The sequence below is a fragment of the Barbus barbus genome (genome assembly GCF_936440315.1).
Source record: "Barbus barbus genome assembly, chromosome: 39".
Classification (NCBI taxonomy): Eukaryota; Metazoa; Chordata; class Actinopteri; order Cypriniformes; family Cyprinidae; genus Barbus; species Barbus barbus.
In genome coordinates, this window is record NC_136717.1 from 8,406,889 (window position 1) to 8,429,446 (window position 22,558).

Below are 22,558 nucleotides of genomic sequence, written 5' to 3' on the forward strand. Positions count from 1 at the left end.
AAATCAACCAGTTCATTTAAAAGAAATGGCTCAAAAGAATGATTAATTCACTGATCCGTGAGTGGTCAATGACTCAATGATTCAATCATAGTGTTTTTGAATCTTCAAAAATGCCCCATTTGCGTTCCACAGGAAAAAAAAAAAAAAAAAAAAAAAATCAAAGAATATATGCATTTAGAATGACATAAGTGCGAGTAAATGATGACAGAATGAACATTTTTGGGTGAGTAACACTAACCTGAAAAAGACTTTCAGAGACAGTTATTACATGTTTATTACGAAGACATATATATTTTTTTAATTTATGATATTCCTGGTTAAACTATAAAATAAGACAAATACATTAAAGGCATAATTCACACAAAAATAAAAAAATTCTGTCATTAATTACTCACCCTCATGTCGTTCCAAACCCATAAGCCCTTCATTCAGATGAACGAAGGTCTTACAGTTTTGGAACGACATGAGGGTGAGTAATTAATGACAGAATTTTTATTTTTGAGTGAACTATCCATTTAATGCATTTTGTATAAGTAGTAAATGCTATATAGCAAATCTCAACTGCTTGATTGCTTGTATCACTGCAAAAAGTAACTATATTATCACCCAGCTCCAATCTGCTAAATTCAAATAGAAGGCATGAAGATTTTACATTATAAACATTATCATGACTTTCTAAAATAAATAAATAAATAATACAAATAAATAATGTATAGCCATTGATCTGGGATGGTTGAGTGATTGACAGGATGATGAAAAATATGGGACTTTTGGTTATATAAGCAAACTCATATTGTACTTCTGGTGACACATCCGCCCTCTTCAAGCCTCCATGCCTAAACCCTTTACCTCTCAATCGCATGGAACAAGTGAGTGTGAGAGGGGACAGGAAATAGAAGAGTCTCGAAGGGACGGCACAATGTCACCTTACAGCAGATGCTGTTGTCATCACACTAATGCAGGCGCACTGACCCCTCGACCCTGCAAGTTAATGAGGGAGGAGGGGTCTCACGCAAGGACGACACACACTGCGGCTCAGGGACCGCACAACACGACACAAAAAAAAAAATCTTACCTGGAAATCTTTTTCGTCTAGTATCTCTTTCCTCCATCGCACCAGGAAGGCAGCGCACACGTACAAATGGAAATGAGAGAATCCTTCAGGCTCTGCCTGTGAACATAAAGATGAGAGTAACAATGAAGTCACGATTAAAGGAGTCATATCGATTTGCATTATGGCCTCACAATTATGAGCTCATTAACATATGACCACCCACATTTCTCTACCAGCTCGGTTCAATAAAAAAAAAAAAAAATAATACATTTGAAATAAATTCATTAATGTTTTGTATGTCAAGTTAAGTCACATCAAATATACTCAATTAGTATATTTGCTGTTTAATTAATTGTTACATGCTTTTTCAGTGTATTTTTCCTTTCTGTTGAACTGTACAGCGATGGCCAGTTCACAATTTATACACATATAAATTCTATGCATTTACATAAATCGGTAACACTTTATTATAGGGATCATTTTACACTTTTACCTAGTTACTAATTATCATGCATTTATTAGTACTTATAAAGCACATATTCTGCATGACCATATTCTACATCCCTAATCCCACTCAATACTTAAACCTAACAACTACATTATTAATAATCAGCAAATTAGGAGTTTATTGAGGTGAAAGTCACAGTTAATGATTTGTTATTAGTGAGAATTGGACCTTAAAACAGAGTGTGGCCCATACATATTTAAATATTATATAAATAAACTAATTTGTTATATTTTTAAAAGCATTAATTAACTGTGTTAGCTTTGGTAGGACAGAATAAATTTACATAAAGAAGTCTTAAATCCACAGTAGCAAAAACAGAAAATGGTCTAGAAAAACTAAATGAATTGACATTCTTTGGTGCAAGAAACCTTGACTAAGATTAAAAGCAGATGTCAGATGAAACAGATCAAGTGTTACATAATTGTGCAATAAGAACTCTTTAGGAAAACAGAGGGAAACCAGTGTATCTGAGTTTATATGAGGATTTCTATTATTAAGAAATTGAGAAAAAATCCTCTATTTAGTTTGACCTTTCACGTTTCTCATTTTTATTTTTCTCACCACTTATGCCATCTCCTCATTTAGGCTTCTTGACACATTTTCTGACGGTGCCGAAATAAAACAATGAAATTAAAGGGCAGGCTGAAACAAGATGAGCCTTTACGTGAAGGCCTAGCGGGTATAATAATAGTAACTCTTTAACAAGGCCTTGTGTCTGCTGAATGGGACACAAAGTGGTGTACGTAATCCTTCTCAAACACCTTGTACTGTGATAACCCTGTTGAACCAATCCATTCTTCCTCTGAATAAGAACATATTGTCATAGAAAAGAGCTAAAGTCAAAGCAGGAGCATTAATTAAGTCAGCAAACACAATCATAACCAATATGAACATATGCATATTGGACCAATGAGATTTCACCGTGGTGCCCCATAAGCCAAAACCAAGTTTTGTATTACAGTGTAGGTAGGACACGGTCAACTACTTGGAACAAAAGTAATTTGTGTCCTATTTCAGACCTATCTATCAGCACTTGATCTATCAGCAAGACAGCGTCTTCCTTTACATGGGAGGTTCATGCTGCTAGCCAAATGTCTGGATACGTGAGATGCCACCTGAGGAGCCCACGTGGCGTGACCACTCCAGCTGGAGGTGCAATGAGCTCCACACGCAGAGGAGGGAAGATTATCTGTAATGCCAGACACGGACAGGAGGGTCCTAATGAAAATCAATGGATGTGTTTCTTCCAGCAATAAACAGGAAGGACAGGTCACCTCTTCAAGGGTAAATGCGGGCAATGGAAATCTTCCCAACTGTACCGCGTGTTAGAGCACTCACACACAAACAGCACGGTATACGGCAAAGGTGGCAGGAAGTGGTTTCGAGACTGCGCATGTTACATCCAGTCCAATTACCCTGCAGTCATTCTCAGTCACCTCCTCGTCAAAGTGACCACACAAGCGTGAAATGCACTTAATTAGACACTCAATAGACAAGGCCGGGCTGCAAGGGCATCTGCATATGTTCAGTTGTGCAGGAATGAACTCTATAATGCAGAGCTCTGGCTTTCTTCCACGTATTTATAACAGGAAGTGTTGTCGGAATCGCTGTTAATGACATGCACCACTAATTTTATTTTGTTAAAAGACTTGTTGTTTACATAAATAAAGAGACATGTGGACTAGTGATAAGATGCCATTTTTGCATTTTCTGATTTTCTTTTAAGCAATTTAATGCATTAATTCACCCAAAAAATTTTATTCTGTCAATATTTACTAATTCTCATGTTCTTTAAACCTAAATGACTTTCATTTTTTTTCATGAATCATGAAAATTGATAGTCCAAAGTCCAAGCTGCTCTTTTCTAATTGAAACTAACTGAAAATATGCTAAAACAAAATAAAATCAAATATACACATTAGTAAACAACTTGAAAATTAGATATGCTGCCAGCATTTAACATTTAACTAAAATGTTTATTTTTATTTTAGCTTATTTTCAGCTAGTTTCAATTAGTTTTAGCTAACAATTACAACACTGCTCAAATATAATTAGCCCTTTTACAAATTCAAATTTGGATGCTTTCGTTTACAAAACATCACAACTGTTTAGTGTCACTGGTGTCACATCTGGAACTGTGTGTTTTGATGTGCCAAATATGAATTATGTGCATGTTCAAATGAGATGTGAGAGCTGCAATGGAGTGGAAGATTATAAACAAATTTTCTGCCTGTTCCTCACGCAAAGCTATATTATAGACCTTTTTGGAGTTTGACAGTCCCTATATGTTCACTATATGGAAAAGAGCATCTTGGATACATTTCTCCTTTGTGTTTCACAGAGGAAAATATATGACAGTGATTATATAATATTTTTGGGTGAACTATTCCTCTATGATACACAATGCAATTTGTGCTTAAGCAGAAGGTTCTATTCTATGTCTAAATTTAATCACTATCATATAAATAAAAGCTGCTATGGGTTTTGAGAAGGCGTATGTGTTATTAGTGTTTTTTTCTAAGCCTGTGGTCTAGTTTTATGTGGGAGTGAGGGCTGGGTTCACCTTTAGATGGGTTGTACTTTCTCTTCATTGATCATTTTAATTATTTTGTCTGTCTCTCCCTCGGGGGGCGAACGGTTGATGATGGGTCTTAATTAATGGGGCCAGTGGGGGAATAGACACAGTGGTCCATTCTGGAACATCCTGACGCAAGACCTGGTGACACACTTCAGGTGGGATAAGATTGAAATGAGGACAAACTCAATGCAGGTAGTCCACGATTACCTGTTCTAAGAATTTTTACACTTTTGTTCACTATGTAAGGTTACAGCTGAGAAGTTACAGTATAATGAAATAAATGCATGTACACACACACATCAAATAAATTTCATGCTTCACACATGCAATGTGAGTGGTGCTTGCCTGTGCAAAAGTCGGTCCAATAATATGAAAACTTTCTTTCAATTTAGTATAAACATATCATAATCTTTGTCATATAAGAATTAGACCACAGTTGCGATTAATCAGTTCTAATCCAACTGAAATAACATTAAAATGACTACAATACTGTAATATAATGTCATGAACTCTTATTGTTTGTTATTTGTTGTCCCCATTGTATTCATAATACATGCATATTAGGGGTGTAACGGTACACATATTCGTATTCGGTACGCACGTGTACCGAACAAATCATTACATTTTTTCAGGAAATTCTGACAATAAATTCCGCTTTGACGCTCTTTGATGTGGCGTGACAGATCGCGATCATCCCTTTCAATTTACTACTAGTTTTAATGTGAAATAACATGAATCTCATGCCTATCTCAACATCAAGAACATTTTAATTCTAATTGAATTTATTTAAAGGAAGAGCAATTTGTTCAGTAAAACATTAATTCAATTATTTGTTTTCTGCAGTAACTGAATTGCATAGGATTTGTCAAATTTGCTGCCACAATTGTCAGTTTACCATGTCTCAGGAAGTCCAATCACATAGAAAATTTACCGAACACCTTTCATCAACAAGTTCCATAACTTGAAGCATCATTAATGTTTGTGGCACATGAGAGATGAGTTATTAGGGTTTGTTCAAATCCTTAGTGAGTACTACTAATTACATTACGGGAGTAAATGCAAATCTTTACAAACCACTCTTGACAAAAATGCTCAAAGCGGTAGCCGTTCAAAGCAGAACCTCGTAACGTCTTGACGGATTTTCATGTAAATACAAATGTAAGCTTACAGCCATAACAAACTCTTCTGGGGCACAGATCTGAGGTATCATCATGATAAACAGCAATGTAGCAGTCAGAGCGCTTTGGCAGAATTTTGATGACAAGCACTGGAGATCATTGGTTAGCGAAAAGCCTGCAGTCAGTTTATACTTCCATCACCAAGATCCTTAGAGAGTCAGTTCTAATATTAAGCGTGCTCCTTGTTCATGCAAACACACTCTAGATTTACCAACAAGTCTGTTGAGATGGAGTAGATCTGACATCGAACAGCTCGCAACATTCATATCTACCCATCCTTCAGCCCCAAGCAAGAAGAGAGAGAGAGAGAGAGCATAGATGAAATGGAGTGGTCGCACTGAGTTATGTTCAGGGTGATGATTGCCTATTGGTGTAACCTACCGGCCTTAATCAGAGCGGCAGGGAAGATGACCGTCTGAGGGTATCAAGCTGTGACACGCACCCTGCTACTGTGCTTTATTACTTTATTAAACCTCTCTCTACCTGTGAGATGTGAGACTCCTGCTGTCAGTGGGGGAATAAAAATCCACTGTCTGGGAGCATGTGTCCAGTCAAACGTCAAAGGGAGACCTCTATAATTTGGGAGGATGCGTATATCTTTCAGCGGAACATCAAAAAGCAACAAACATGACACTTATGACGAGTCATGACCCAGTGTTGATCTAAGAGCGCACGTGCTTAAGAATGGATGAGTGAAAGATTTCAGATAGTGACAGCTGTTTAAATGTGAACGATTGTGTAAATGTTCACCTGTTTGCCAGTGTCATGTCAGATCTAAGCCAGTGTTAAATTATTACCACCATTGGACTCCTCAGGGGAGCTGGTTGTAATGTTGTGTTATCCCATTGTAGATGATCATGTGAATATTAGGTACATTATTAATGTATGATATTTAATATATACTACCTTTCAAAGGTATTTGAAAGCAGGATTTAAAAAAAAAAAAAAAAGAAAATGAATACTTTTATCGAGCTATAATGATCAAAAATGACTACATGCATTAATGATGTTACAAAAGATTTCTATTTCAAATAAATGTTGTTCTTTCAACTTCCTAGTCATCAAAGAATGCAAAAGATAAAGAAATAAAAAAGTATCAGTTTCAACAAAAAATTATGATGCACAACCGCTTTGAAAAATAACAATAATATGAAATGTTTCTCGAGCACCAAATTAGAATATTAAAATAATTTCTGAAGGACACTGAAGACTGGAGAAATTGAATGAATAAGATTTTAAAATGAATTAAAATAGAATTTTTACATTGTAATATTTCCAACTATAACAGTTTTGCTAGAATTTAAATTTATATTTAAATAAAATAAACATTTAAATAATTGCAGACTTGGTATCCTACACAATACCTAAACTTAACTACTAACTTAAAGGTCCTTGCGCACTGAGTCCGAAATTTTCATATGCATTTTTCGTCCTTTTCGTATTTTTTTCATCATCCTTTCTTATCAAAATGCTTGCTACGGATGCGAAAATGCAGAAAATCAAACATGGTCCGACTTTTTTTCATGACGGACGAAAGTTTTGGAGGCAGTGTGTAAACGTGATTAACATAACGTGAAGTCGTATTTATTTTTCAACGTGCGAAAATTTCGGACTCTTATTACTATTAAAAAGCAAATTAGGAGTTTTTTTGAAGCAAAAGATGTAGTTAATGGTTTGTTAATAGCGATAATTGGACCTTAAAATAAAGTGCAACCTTGTTTTGCATTATTTAGAGGGTTAATAAATAATACTGTGTACGATAATATATTTAATACTAATGCAAAAAAATAAAAAAATTGTGATGCACAATACTTCTACTACTAATGCGTTGCTTCAATTAAATATATATCTGATATTTGATGCAATATATGTACTCTATGTGCAACAAGATTGTGAGACTGATCTCTCATCAAGTTGGTAAGCCATCGTTTGATCCAGCAGGTCAGTGCAGTTTTGGCCTCTTTGCTCTTCATCAACCAAAAGTGTCCTTCCAATTTAAGTTACATAGAGTTCTGGCCTTTGCTGCCGGGCGAACTTATACACAGTCCATGAGGACCTAAAAAGTTTGGACTATTTTTAACTAGACTTTTGACAACACAAATGCGAAACCTAAGACAGCAGGGCTTTCTATAGTCAGGAAGAGCAGGCAATGTACTCTGAGAGGACAAGAGAAAGAGAGAGTGAACACAGACAAAGAACTACATCATCTGACCAAAGGTTTTATACTTTTCTATGCACCTAGTTCCCACAGGAACTGACGCTTTCAAGCTTCAAAAAGGATGCCAAAGTACCATAAAGGTAGCATCAAAGTGTCATTTGACTTCTTAAGGCATATGTGTTCCATATAAAGCCATGTGTTTTGTGTGCTCAGTTGCTATTAATGGATAACCTTCCCAATTTAGCAAGCTGCTGAGACCAGATCAAGTCAGTGAGTTTAACTCAGCTGAGAACTGGATCATCCGATCTGACTTTAAAGAGTAATTCACATGAATGGGCCAAAGAGAACTGGAATGGATGTCAAGGTTTTCAATGAATAATGACTTAATCGAATGGGTTTAAAATACTTATTTAGTAATATTTACAAATAATATAGCGCACCAGTCATATTACACTTTTAGAGTACTTTAATGTTTCACACAGTCCTTTTTTGCTATAATGGAAAAGAGCAACCAGTACAACCCTTTAAAGCTCTCCTTTTGTGTTCCAACTTCTAAATTAAAATAGAGGTTTGGGACAACATAAGGGTTAGTAAATGACGCAAAATGTTTAATTTTTGTGCGAACGAATCCTAAAGGAATAAGGAATATAGGCATAGCAAGTTTTCTGAAACCAATATTTTGTCTGAGAGCTGCTAAGTCTCGTTCGATTATTGAGTGAATTTGTCCGGAATTCAATGAAGTCAGCTTCAGCTCAAGTGGGGCACAGCAGGGTTGACTTTTGCTAACATTTTTATCGTAAATGATTGAGTGCAGGGGACCCGGTGAGCTGTTGCTCTGTAAGTGATTGAGCAGGAACTACGAAGGAGCTAGCAGAGGAGATTTAAAGTAAGGAGTGATGAAATATTGATGTGCAAGGGGCTGTGCCGGTGACCTGGACCTTGCCTTCTGGGTACTGCCTTTTCTGTGTCAGAAAACATAGGGCAATCATTAGGGGAACCCCACGGGACAGGTAAAGGGATTCAGGTCGCAGGTCCAAATCCCCGTTGGGAAGATTCCGTCCAATGTGCCTTACGGTGAGGTTTTAGATCAGGTTTCGACATGGATGAGGAGTAAGAAGAATGGAACTACAGCTTGGTGCACAGGTGTATACAATACATGCATGCAAGACCGAATCTGTGAACAGCACGTGTTGGAAATGAAATGCTTGGATGATTTCAGATCTGGGAAGATTTCATTGGTATTCAAGCCTTTAGGAATGTGCAGAAGAGCTTAGTTGGAATTGGCTAAAGCTAGTGCTTCTTTCCTTGGGGAGATACTGCAGATAAGCCTGTCCTAGCAGAAGCAATCTTCTAGCTCATTACGGAGGCAAAAGGCTTGAGCTGGGGGAGTTTTGTTAAACTGTACAGGGCTAACAAGCACCCGTGAACAGCAGAGTGTTCGAGCTGAATCTGCTAATTCACGGCATGCCAACAAACCGTTGTGAAGTCCCCCTGGCTCTATAGCACAGAGAAGTCAGTGAAAGACCGCCAGTCTCTCGGCTCAATCACCAACTGGGGAGCCAGGGACACCGCGCTCTTTAGCGTTATCACGCTTCACACTTAGCTACACATGATAACTCGTTTTTTCAAACAGTCCTCCGACAGAAACAGTTTCAGCCAGGGCTTGAACATAACTGAGAATGTGGACCAACAAGATGAATCCCAGAGCTCCCCCTAAAGGCAGACCACATAACAGGTTATGAAATGATGAGGTTTGTCTGCAATATCAAACACTCATCCTGGGGGGCGTCTCGCCAAAGTCAGCGCCCAGATGTGTGACGCGCAGTTAGAGGTGCGAGCACACAACATTAAAAGAGACTCCTTGCTTGCCTTGGGCTTCTAATAAGTCTCCCCGCTGTGAAACCCAACAAATGCACCGGAGAACTGAGTATGTGATGTGGTTGTACAGTAAAGAGCATAAGACCTTGCTGTGGGCAATGTAGACATACAGGCACACATTTATTCTTTAGTCCACTGACTTCTATTGACTGTGATGGTTCACGAAACATCCCTGTTCACTTTCAGCTGTGCGCGGTAGCTCAATAATTGAAGGCCACGCTATTGATGCGTTTGGTGGGAAGGAAACTACAAAACCACCTGCTGGGTTACAAGCTGCATCATGACAGAGCAAGGTTTCATACATTAAATCAGCTCATGCTGTATATGTACTGCTGGAAATGTGAGGATGCTCACTCAGGGGAGGTTAATGGAGAAATGAACACTCAAAATGCTCATATTGTTATGTGTTAGTGTTATGAATGAGTTAAGACCCACACAAAGGAATAATATGGCTAAGCAAGGGTAATTATAGCAAGGACAGCACAAAGCACAATAGCTTTTGTAAGCCTCCGCTATACACATACGCACATACAGCAGATGGCTGTGATACATATCCAGTGCATCAAAGGACCACAGAGAGACAATTACTGTTTTTAGGTTCAAGTAGAATAAGACATACTGAAAGTGTAATTGGACTGATGGACTGATGCCTCAGGCACTGCGCATGATACTGCCATTGCAAATAATGCAACTCTGCTTCGATGAGACCGTGTCAGTACGTAAGTAATATTACTTTGGTTTGATATGGTTGGTCAAGTCTACAGAGACTTGCTATCTCAAAACGTAGTAAGATAACAAACAGTTTAATTTTGACATGGCTGGCTCTGTACATAAACAGTAAATAATCAAATATGGAAACAAAAAGGCCAGACATGTAAGCGGTACAAATGCAGATCAAAAGTCTACCCATTTTCATTGTTGATGTTAACACGTTGTTGAAGGTAACAGGAGGCATATTTTATATGTATTGCATGCATTTGTACTCTAATTTTATTTATTGTCATAATATTTTAATGTTTTTAGTTGGCCCACGTTGCATATTGCTATATACTGCATACTTCCACAAAATTGTAACATGCCCCCAAGAAAATTCTAGATATCCTCTGCCCCTTGCATGATTGCTTATAGTTTAAGAACTACATCATCTACGTACATACATCAGGTTTTATACTTTTCCATGCACAGTTTTGTGTGAGGAATCAAAGTTTGTGTTGCTATTAATGGATAATCTTCCATAATCTTCAGTAAGCTGAATTCATTTGGAACTGGATCAACTGATCTGACTCGAAAAAATGATTAGTTTGAGAATCTTTACTTTCAGTTAGCAATAAGTGTCAACTCTCTTAGCTTTGTGTTTTTACTGTAAATCCATTCAGCAAATTGTGTGTCAATATGAATGAATGAATGAATGAGATTCTGTCTGGATCTGGAGTTTAGTACAGAATAAAATGCATAATACTAAAAATACATATAACATAACATAGCATAGCATAGCATAACATAACATAATATTATATTCACCACTGACATTAGGCTCTGTCTGCCATCTTGGATGAGCAATTTTCTGAACTTGTAACAACGCCTTCTGGGAGCAGCACATCCTCTAAAAGGTTGTATACAATGTTGCCTAGAATTTGACAGAATGCCTACAATTCCCAAAACTGCGGTCTAATGAGGCTGCTCACTAGGTTTTGAGGTACAGCCAGGGAATCTCATAAAATGTGAAGTCTGCCAAGAAACCAGAAGCCTCTCCTGAACTTTATACAAAGATAAGCGTTCTAAATTAGTTAAATTAAAGATCCTGTCAGGCTGTTTTGGAATAGCACGCATACATTTTTCCTGCAACCTGACAGATATCACTAAAATAGGTGTTCTGAGAAATAACATCTGTCTCTGTGACAGCTCTAGGCTCTGTAAACAGCAGGAAGCGTCAGGAGAGCAGCCCACACTTTTTAGTCAATCATTTTTTTTTTTTGTCAATCAGAAACGTTCTTTGTCTATGAATCCTGTGCATTCAGAAAAGCTTACTGTGCATCTTTAAGTTGTTCATTACACACTCAGACAGAGGAAATGTCTGGGAAATGTACCATAAAATGATTTAGGAAACCTCAGTTGTGGAGATTTTAGATGCACAATGTGGCTTACACTGTAAAAATTATTTTTCAAAGTTTTAACTACAACAAATTTAATTGGAGCATGTTTTACTATTTCAGTCTTTCTAGAGTTTCCTTTGTAATTCAATGCGTTACTTGCTGTTTCTTTGCACATGTGAAGTTTCAGTGTAATTTAAAAGCAATGTGAAATTGTTTCCTAGCTTTCCAGGCAATCCAAAGTTGCAAATAAAACAAAAATGACTTATGTTTTGCTACTTCAGTCTGTTTACTTCAAAGTTTAATTTGTAATTCAATGTGTTACTTGCCATTTCTTTGTAATTATTTGTAAAGTTTCAGTGCAATTTAAATGCAATTTGTGAAAAAATTGCACTTTTTTTTTTTTTTTAAAGCAAATCCTACACCATTTTTTGTGTGGCCTAATGATTAAAATAAAATTACTGAAATATTTCCTAGCCAAATTAGGGTTGGGGGGGGGGGGGGGGGGGGGGTTTAGGAAACAATCCGGGGCATTATCCAAAGTTTTATCCATACATATGCAGTTAGGGGCCACTGAAACTCCTTTATTAGAACAGAATTATTTGGCAAGGGAATGAAGATTCACACTGAAGCCGGGCAGTTTCAGAGACCTCAAGCTTTGATGTACTGCTCACTGCATTACAGAGGATTTTTGTTTACTGTGTAGAGGTTTTCGTGAGGAGCGGTGGAGGGTAAAAAAAAAAAGTACTCTGAAGAACATGAGTCAGCGTGTAAAGCAGAAGTGTGACAACAACAAGCAGCACAGATCAAGAAAAACTCACAATGCACGGTGAATGGCACAGAAAGCATCTCCCTGAGAGATACAAGGGAAGGTACTCTTTCTGTTTTCAAAAGCCCATGAAATATTCATCATTCAGGCTTGGCTAATTCGGGCCATCAAGATCTTTAAGGTGAGTTAGTATGACACAGATTGTCAGAGTCGGCGAGGGAGGGAGAAAGTGCGAGCAGTCATTTTCAGACTATTTGGTTATGCATTAAAAATGCATGGGATGAATTACATTCTATTCCTGGCCTCTGTTGAGGAATTCACACTAGGGTCCAAAATCAAGCACTTGGCAAAACAGAGAATAAGAATAACTTTAAATTTCCAATCACTGAAACTTCACTTGAGCAAAAAAAAAGACCAGCAAAGTGTTCAATAAAATATGATTTTACTGAATATTTAAAACACAGTGTGAAGAAACTGTATAAGTTACACTGCTATAGGATTTGGATACATTATTCCAAAAAGGTAATTTTGTGCCACTAGCAGCATAAAACGCAATCAAAAAGTTATAAAAAATTTAAATAAATTAAAAAAAAATTCGAAAGCACCACAGAAACAGTGTAAATTCCAATAAGATAATTTGTAAACACTTTACAATATGGTTCATTAGTTAACTACTTTAGTTAACATGAACAAGAACAATACTTAAACAGCATTTATTAATCTTAATATTAATTTCAGCATTTACTAATGCTATATATATAATCAAAAGTTGTGCTTGTTAACATTAAAGCACTGTGAACTAACATGAACTAACAATGAATGACTGAATTTTCATTAACATTAAAAATAATTAATAAATAGTGTAACAAACGTATTGTTCATTGTTTGTTCATGCTACTTAATATATTAACTAATGGAACCTTATTGTAGTGTTACTGATAATTTGCTTATTTTCATACGTCTGAAAACTGATGTTGACAGTATTACCAATACTGATATTCCATTTTTTTGCCTAAATAAAAACAAAGAAACAAACAAACAAAAATCAATTAATCACTAACAAGTTAAATAAACAATTTTTAAAGATACAAGGCAATTTAGGAATCACAACATTATAATGTTCAGTATATTTAAAAAAACGACTTTACTTTTGAGATCTAAAAAAAATAATTACAATTTATTAAATTATTAGTCTTAATAAAAATAACTTCAATTTAAGATGATTACAACAATAATAAAATCAAATAAAAAGGACCATATACAATTAAAAATCCAATAATGGATGACACCAATAAATTGAAAACAAACAAATATATACAATATCACCAATATGCTATACATTTATTGTGCATTCCTAGTGTTTGCACTTCTCGAGAAAGGAATGAACTGGAATATGATTTTTTTTATTTCAACTACACATCACCTATAAAATTTACTTTGACAAGCTCAAGTCAGAAAAGTTTCCATGAGTACGTTCCGTCTGAAGTCAATCCACTGCACAAAACAAGATTTCCTGAAGTCCTCCATCCACAGCCCTTTCTGTGAGTTCAAAGACGACTGAGCTGGGTTCACCTCTCTGAGAAAGCACTTTCAAGCAAACTCACGGCTCTGACAGCACGGCTTTCATAGCTTCTGGCCAAACATGAGTGAAATGGCCCAGTGATTTGATGGAAGCATGAGAAAGGATTTTGGCCGAGGTAACAGTAGGGTACGACGCCATGACCACAATAGCAGTAACGGGTCAATGCACACAAGTTTATGCATTGGAAATGTCACATATTGAAGACTTTAGAAGGGCACACATCACCTTTCATTTCAAAGACAGATGAGCTTAGTTTACTTCTCTTTGAATAACAGTGCTCTCCCTGCTCAGTTTGAATATATACAAAAGAAAGTCATCCAAAGTAAGAGCTAAAAACCTGTGAAACTTTTGTATCAACTGCAAACGCTTATGCCTATCCACACTGACCTGTTATACCAACACATTCAAAATGTCCAACCATTTAATGCCTTTCCACAAAAAAGGCAGCTCTGGGTTGGCAAAAATCCCTGGCTTCACATCGCTCTAGGGATGCATGATATTGGATTTTGCCGATATCCGATACGCCGATAATTTTCAACTCAATAGTCGATGCCGATATATAATTATTTTTAATTTTGGTTAGTTTTTTTAGAATCTAATTACCATTCAGGCAAAACTTTGCTTCAAGAATGAGCCACAATGCTGACTTGATCTAATCTCTAGCAGACCCTGAGCACATGTGAGTTAATGTATTCCTCTTATCGGCAAGACATATCGGCATGATTTTTCATATGGGGCCGATGCCGATATTTACATTTAAAGCCAATATCGGCCGATTTCAATATTGGTCCGATAATATGGTGCATCCCTACGTCGCACTGTAAACACAATCCAGGGACTTCTGTCATCGATGGCTCAGAAGCAGTATAGTCTTCAGCAAGCACAAAAAAAAAAAAACTTTTTTATCTGTCCCAGCCCCCTCTTCCGTACCAAAGAAACCAATTGTTATTCCTACAGGCAAAGAGGTGTTGAATGTCACACCTTTAATACGGACGGGGGATGCTGTAATCTGCTGATTGGTCAGTTTGAATGTCTCAGAATTGATTTTCAAAAATGCTCAAGGAAAGGATAAATGAAGACTGTCGATTTGGCTCAATTTTCTTTGGTTCTTTTTCTTGGGGCTCTGCTCTTCCTTTCAAAATTATTAATAATGTTTCTTATTATTACCAGGATTAAAAACAGTTTACTGTCCCTTTTGATCAATTTAAAATGTCCTTGAAGAATAAAAATATTAAGTTTCTTTCTTAAATCTTTCCTTCACCAAACTATCGAATAGTAGTGTATCCACTGAAATACTGAGCAGTAAAAACTGTCTTATATAAATATACTTGAAATGTGAAGTAATAGTCATAAAAAACAGTGTGCGGTATGTTCATTGGTAGGCAGGTTATGTAGCAACTCAGTTACATCACTGTTTGGCTCAAGTCAGTGGAAACCCTGGTCGAAAAAAAAAAAGTAAAAGTGACCTCAAGCATCAATAAAGTGCTAAAATAATTATGGGTTGCTGCTGCAAATCCTGCTGCAGTTATCTCCTCTTGCCCTTGCTTTCACTGTTTGCTCAGCTGGCAAAATCAATATCTGAAAGCAACTCAGGGTGCCTCCAATCATAACCAGACTAAAACTGAGACCTTCACCAATGAAAATAAGCCATCAAAAGTAGTTGAACTTAAAAATAAAATCATTATAAGTGCACCATATTTGCTCTGCACCCTACCAGCATCTCTTTAATGGAAGAAACAATCAATATTGCATGTTAAGCAATATCCTAGTCTTACTGACTTCCTATCAGTCTTACTCACTGATTCGCCTAAAAAGTGTTTTTGTGGCGCCCTCCGAGCTAACATACACACATCAACACGCATCAATGACGAGGCTGGTGTTGTTGGAAAGAATCCAATGACACGTCCCCAGTGAGTAACAAATAGCAAAACAAAGCATGCAAACTGTCTATCGGCAATGGTTACAATCTGTGTAAAATCCAAATCAGTCAAGTAGAATAAAGGGACAGTCAGCTGTTGAGAGCATTTCCTCTGTAGTGTAGAGATGGAAGGAAACTGACACTGAATACAGTAGGCGTCTGCTGTTGACAGGAAGCATATAATGAAGTGAAGTGAAATACATTCCATACTTGGAATTCGTGCTCTGCATTTAACCCATCCAACGTGCACACACACAGCAGTGAACACACACACACACCGTGAACACACACCCAGGGCAGCCATTTATGCTGCGGCACCCGTGGAGCAGTTGGGGGTTCGGTGCCTTGCTCAAGGGCACCTCAGTCGTGGTATTGAGGGTGGAGAGAGGGAGGACATTCACTCCCCCCACCTACAATCCCTGCCGGCCCGAGACTCAAACCCGCAACCTTTGGATTACGAGTCCGACTCTCTAACCACTAGGCCACGACTTCCCCATAATGGCTTATCACAATTACCTTGACAGAAATTCAAAATTCCTTCAAAGTAAGAATTAAGGATAATTTTCACACTATTATGAGCTGAGTGCACAGAAACGTCAGACCTATTGCATTCAATCAGAAATGGCAGCCCGTTGTGCCGAACACTATCAGGAACAGCCTGAACTTCTTCCATAAGTGTGAAAGACATAGTTCTTCCATAAGAGCCTGAACTTCTTCCTGAGGTTCCTGGCTGTACTTAAGATTCATCTTCTTTCATGCTTGGTGTTAAAAACCGAACCATCTACACCTAGAAAAACCTAAATGTGAAGCAACTGCATTCAGAAATGTCAGCTTCTACATAAAAGCTGGTATATTTTCATAGTGTTCTTCAGTGCATTGAAATTACCTTTAATTCTTACTGTCAAAGATTATCTTGCTGTCATTGTAATAGTGATATATCATTATAAGATTGTTTTGTGTCTTATATAAGACCAGGTACATAGTTCTGGTGTCATTTATTGTGTAATTACTTACTCAAGCCCATATTTGTCCAGTCTTTCCTCAGTGGAAAACAAAATCCTGGCTGCTCTTTTTAATATAATGGAAGTAAAAGAGAATTTAACTTTCAAGTTCCAAAATGAAAAAAAAAGCCACATAAAAGTATCATAAGAATGGTCTACAACAGTGGTTCCCAACCTGGGGTTCACAGCGGGGGAGCGGGAGCAGATATACTTTGAGATAGGGCTGGGCGATAAAATGATAACTATAATTATATAGTGCTAAACCAAGTTCGATAAATATTCAATTTAATGTTTATGCGGCAAAAGCGGATCACGCAACCACTAAACAGTGCTGTGAGATCCAGTGAGAAGCACTTGAATTCAGCGAAGAGCACAATTGACTGGTATAAACTAGTAGCAGTCGATATCAGTCAACTGATATAAACATTTAAATCCAGATAAAACAGTGCTGACGAACAGCAGAAAAACACTGTGTGCAACAAAACAGTCAGAAGGCTTTTCAATCTACAAATCGCCATCGTTTACCATGGATTTACTATAGTAACACTAACTGCACCATGGTATTGTGGCAGAAATGTGGGGTATTTATATCAAATGTATTATATTAATGTACACGTGTATTAAATGTATTAAAGGAGTATTGGAATGTAATTACAGTATATTTGTGATTAAGCTATAGGCTAGCGTTTGTGCATTTATAATAAATGTATTTAGACTACTGTTTTTCATATAAATAGGCTACTAGAAAACATATAAGATACAGATAACTAGACAAATAACTAACAACAGCAACAAGATCAGGACTTCACAAGGCAGAGTTCTTCACAAGGTACTCACGGGAAGGTCTACATACAAGAAACGTATCACAGGATACACACACTGAGAATCACAATGAACCGGACCAAGACAGCAAACACAAAGGGATTAAATAAAGAGACTAATGATGAAACAACAGGTGACACAGGTAAAGCAATAATGACAAAACGAGGATAACAAGGGGGCGGGGCAAGAGAACGAGACAACAAGCACATGGCCCAAACAAAAGGCCATGTGCTTGCACACAAAACATTGGTCTGTCATGATCCTGCCTCAAGAATTAAAAAACGACAAGGACTAAATGGCAGAATCGTGACAGATTTAGCATTTGATTTTCATAAGAGTTAGATCATTTTAATGACTAAAGGCCAGTCCACACCGAGGACGATAACTTGGATAAAGATACGGTTCTAAAAATTGTTCTCAATATTAAAGAATAGCATACTCCACACCACAACTATAACGACAAAAGCACAGAGAAACAATATCGTTGGAATCACTTTCAGAACGATGTTTTCCAGCTGATGAATGATACAAACATTGACACCCAATCAGAATCCATCTTGCTATAATGAGCTTGAGAATTTAAAGCGACAGCCGAGCATGCACTTAGAATAATCAGAGGATATCATTCGCTGGTGTGGACGCTAATATCTTTATAGTTATCATTCTTGGTGTGAACAAGGCTTTATTTATTTAAATACTCCATTAATTTGGAGGAGTCACGTGACATGCTCATGAACCTAGAGTAGAGCTCTGTACCTTTGGCCTCTTTTTGCTGTTTTTTTTTCGTTTTGTTTTAAGTTTTATTCATTGGTGGTGCTTTACTTGATGGCATGCAGACGTAAACGGCAGGAGTTGTCTCCGTTGGCTTCTCCGATTAAGAAAAAATCCAAGCCACCGACTGCGAGTGATATGATGGACAAGATGGCGAACACTGTTACACACTTTGAGGACATTCTAAGAACCGAGTTGACGGTTGACGGAACCGAGTTGACTCACGTGTCAGTTGTTCAGTCGCTATGCTCTAAACTGGATCTTCTTACAGGGGAGATGAGAGAACAAAAGAAAGTTGTCGCAGATCGTGATAGACGTGTTGCCGTGCTCGGGCAACAGGTTGTGGACTTACAGGATCGCAACAGGCGCAGCAATCTGCGTCTGGTTGGATTGCCTGAAGGTTCCGAAAAGGACGATCCTCTGGGCTTTTTGAAAAGATCTCTACCGACGTGGAGCGAGTGCATCACGTGTGCACAAGGCTCTCCTCAGATTGCGCTAAACTTTAAACTGCTAAACTTTAAACTTTAAAACACGGAGAGGGAGCTCATTCTGCGGGCCGCCAGACTTCATGCGTGAAAACATCCGACGGAGCAACGCTGTCTTTCTTTCCAGATTTTTCTCTGGTCACCGCAAAAAGAATAAGTGCATTTGCGCCAATTAGGAAGGAGATGAGAGACGCTGGCATCCAGAGTTTTCTACTTTATCCTGCAACGCTGAAGGTCATTCTCAATCAAGGTGAACCTAAAATGCTACACTCCCCAGAAGAAGCAAGAGTTTTTCTCAGATCCTTTTCATCCACCAACTCCCAGTGAACTTCAGCTGGACATTTGCTGTCCAATAGGAGAAGAGATGCTCTAAATGGTTAGGTGACTGTGTCTTTCAATGTTCACTTTAATGTTCATGTCTTAATTCATAGTTCATTGTGCAAACAGTATCGCTTACTGATTATGATATTTTATGTGTTTTAGTTGTATTCTACGTCTCTTTTCTTTCAATCTTTTAAAAAAAATTCTAAATAATATATTTTTATAATAATTATTTTTTATAAAAGAATTTTATAGAAATACTACCTAGTCAATATGTAACTATGGGGCCAAATGTTGGTGCTTCAGTAATGTGCAAGTTTTTGTTGACGTCACGGACCATATTAAGGGGTGCTGACAGATCAAGGTTTGTTCTTGGTTTGATCTGCCATAGTTCATGGGATTGTGCTTATGTTTTTTTTATTGGTAACGGGGAGGGTGGGGGGTGGTTTAATGGTAGACTCAACTGGTTTTATTTTAAAACTCATTTATTGTTTGACACCTATGACTGACCTTAATATTCTGAGTTGTAATATTAATGGGCTAAATGGCTCTCACAAATGTACAGGTTTTCTGGATTTTTTGCGAAGAAGAAAGATTGATATAGTGTTAGTTCAAGAATCCCATTTGAAAGAGGAGGATATACGCAGGTGTAATAATAAGTTTTATGAAGTGTTATCTCACTCATCTTCGGATACTAAAACCAAGGGTGTCCTACATATTGGTCTGGAGGACTTTAAATATTACTATTTTAGATAAAGGTTGTGATACAGATGGTAGAATAACACACATAAAAACAATAGTGGAGAATAGGAATATTGTATTTCTCTCAGTTTATGCCCCTTGTATTCCTGACCCTACTTTTTTCTCTGTTTTGTCAACCTATCTCTTGAAGTTTTCAGATTTTGAAATTGTATTGGGTGCAGATACGAATTCTGTAATGTCTAAAGGAATCATACTCTCAAGCTTTGTGTTCTGACAAACTTTGGCAATTTGTAACCTCATCCTCGTTGGTGGATAGTTGGCGTTTATTAAACCCTTCTGCTAAGTCTTTCACTTTCTTTTCTGCTACTCATAAATCCGATTCGCGAATTGACTATATTTGAATTTCTACTTCTTTATCTTCAGCTGTTCGTGATGCCGATATCTGTTCCTTATCTTTGTCGGATCATGATGGAAATTTGTGCAGATTATCTTTGATCCCTCTGTTAGCTCGTGCCACTAGATGGCGATTTAACCCTAAATTTTTACAGGATGGAAATTTTTGCAGTCAATTCAGAAATAAATTTACTGAGTTTATTGAAATTAACCAAGGTTCAGAGGATGATCCTCGAACACTTTGGAATGCAGTTAAAGGATTTATAAGGAATAACTCAATCTCATATGCCTCTTTCCTTCAGAAAAACCGACACAAAAGATAGTTGAACTGGAATAACAGCTCCAGAATCTGACTAGAGATAATCAGCGTTGTTTCTCAGACAATACACTCAGTAAAATCATGGCGGTTAGGTCCGAACTCAATTCATTACTGAGATCCAGGGCAGAATTCCTGATCCAAAGATCCAGGCAGAATTATTATTTTTAAGGGAGTAGACCAAGCCACATTTTAGCCCAAAGATTACGCAACAGTGAAAAGTTTCCTAATACTTCAGCAGTGAAATCCCAATCTGGGCTCATGATGACAGACCCAAATTACATTAATATGGCATTAATATATCCGTATAAATTGAAGCATCTTGTTTTTTCGGGAGTTCCGCTTAGGCAGTGTAAATCTCGGTTTGGTCCCATTGTAACCAGTTATGTTGTGTGTATATAGAAATACACATTAGAATAGAAATAATATTAGAACTTTAATTCTAATATTACAAATTCTATTTAAGTGGCTAAGGATGAATAAATGATGACAATTTAAATTTTTGGAAAATAGCAACACGTGCCATTTATGCAACTGACTGCATCAGAGACTGTTGAGCTGATTTTACCTGATAAGTATCCCACAGTCGAATGGTGCAGCGCAGAGGAAGTTCTCTCATAAGCAGGTTGTTCATCCAGCGGAAGGCGAACTGCAAATACTCCACCTCATACTGCTGCATGTGGCGATGTACCGTTTCTGTTAAAAAGAAAACAGTACAATAAATCACCACCCTGACGTCAATCACCCCATTCATCTAAACAATTAAAGCATCATTATATTCTCTTCAGTAAAATTGGGACCAAACAATAAATGACAGCCACTCGACGGACACGACACAAAAATAACACTTATTCTCCTCTCCGCTTTCTCACACAGACAGCAGACACGGTTCACAGATAACAGCCTGCCGGGCGTAAGACATAACACCCTAATAAAGCCATAAAGAATTTCTCCGTCCATGCCATCATGTGCTCAATGCTGTCATGTAAGCATGAGGTAATTACTCAGCTGTCATCTCAACGTCTGAGCGTGCTATGTTATGTTTGAGAGGAAACAGCAGCTTTATTTATGGGCGTCTCTTTAATCAACACGGACGCGCTACTGATGGGTAGAGTGTGTAACATGCATGACTGCGTGTCCCTGCAGAAGCATAGGCATCTTCATTCACCTCCTGACAAAAATGGCATTCTTTGACCGTCACACGCATGACAGGCTTTGGTTGAGAGCTGTGGGTGATATATTGAATGTTCCCAATATATAATATAATTACAATAATAATTAAAGAGATAGTTCACCCCAAAAATGAAAATTATATCATTAATTAATCCCCTCATATTGTTCCAAAACTGTAACACCTTAGGTCATCTTCGGAACACAAATCAAGATATTTTGATGAAATCTAAGGTGGTTTTAGTTTCTTTAGAATTTATACTAAAAAAAAAGGGGATAGTTAAATTAACATTCTGGATGACTTCAACACACATTTTAAAGACTGTTGGTAACAAAGCTGTTTTGGTTACCAATGACTTTCATTGCATGAACAAAAATTACTGAGACATTTCTCAAATGATCTATATGTTAGATCGTTGTAGCCTAAACGTTTATGTGTAATCAGTTTTATGTTGAACCATTATGTTGATACTTTCTCATATATATATATATATATATATATATATATATATATATATATATATAAAAATAAAGAAAAATCAAGCTCTCCACACACACACACACACACACACACACACACACACCCACGTTGAAGATCACCTCCTGTCAAACCTCACGCTTGCCTTGACAGTGTCATTCTCACATCCAGCTCTCCTGAATAAACAACTTATCCTCATTAACACTGAATACATCTCACTGCCAAGACACATTTCAGAGCCGACAGACTGATGAAACAAACACGCCAATTTTGCTTATTAGCGCTGCAAATATAAATCACCCTCATTTTAACCTAATTAAGGGGTCGGTGGCAGATAAGGATGGCCATGATGATGAAATCAAAATAAAAGTTTTACATCATGTTCC

General features: G+C 37.3%; 1 protein-coding gene across 3 annotated transcripts in view; it reads right to left on the reverse strand.

Annotated features, from left to right (window-relative positions):
* The window catches only part of tbc1d22a (TBC1 domain family, member 22a), a 150,174-nt gene that overhangs the window by 23,994 nt on the left and 103,622 nt on the right, over positions 1-22,558 (reverse strand). For all 3 annotated transcript variants that reach the window (XM_079398835.1, XM_079398836.1, XM_079398834.1), the window contains 2 exons: positions 21,093-21,220; positions 1,076-1,171 (listed from right to left, as the gene is read on the reverse strand). In XM_079398835.1, the coding sequence (XP_079254961.1) occupies positions 1,076-1,171; positions 21,093-21,220 (224 nt within the window). The remainder of the gene's footprint in view (positions 1-1,075; positions 1,172-21,092; positions 21,221-22,558) is intronic.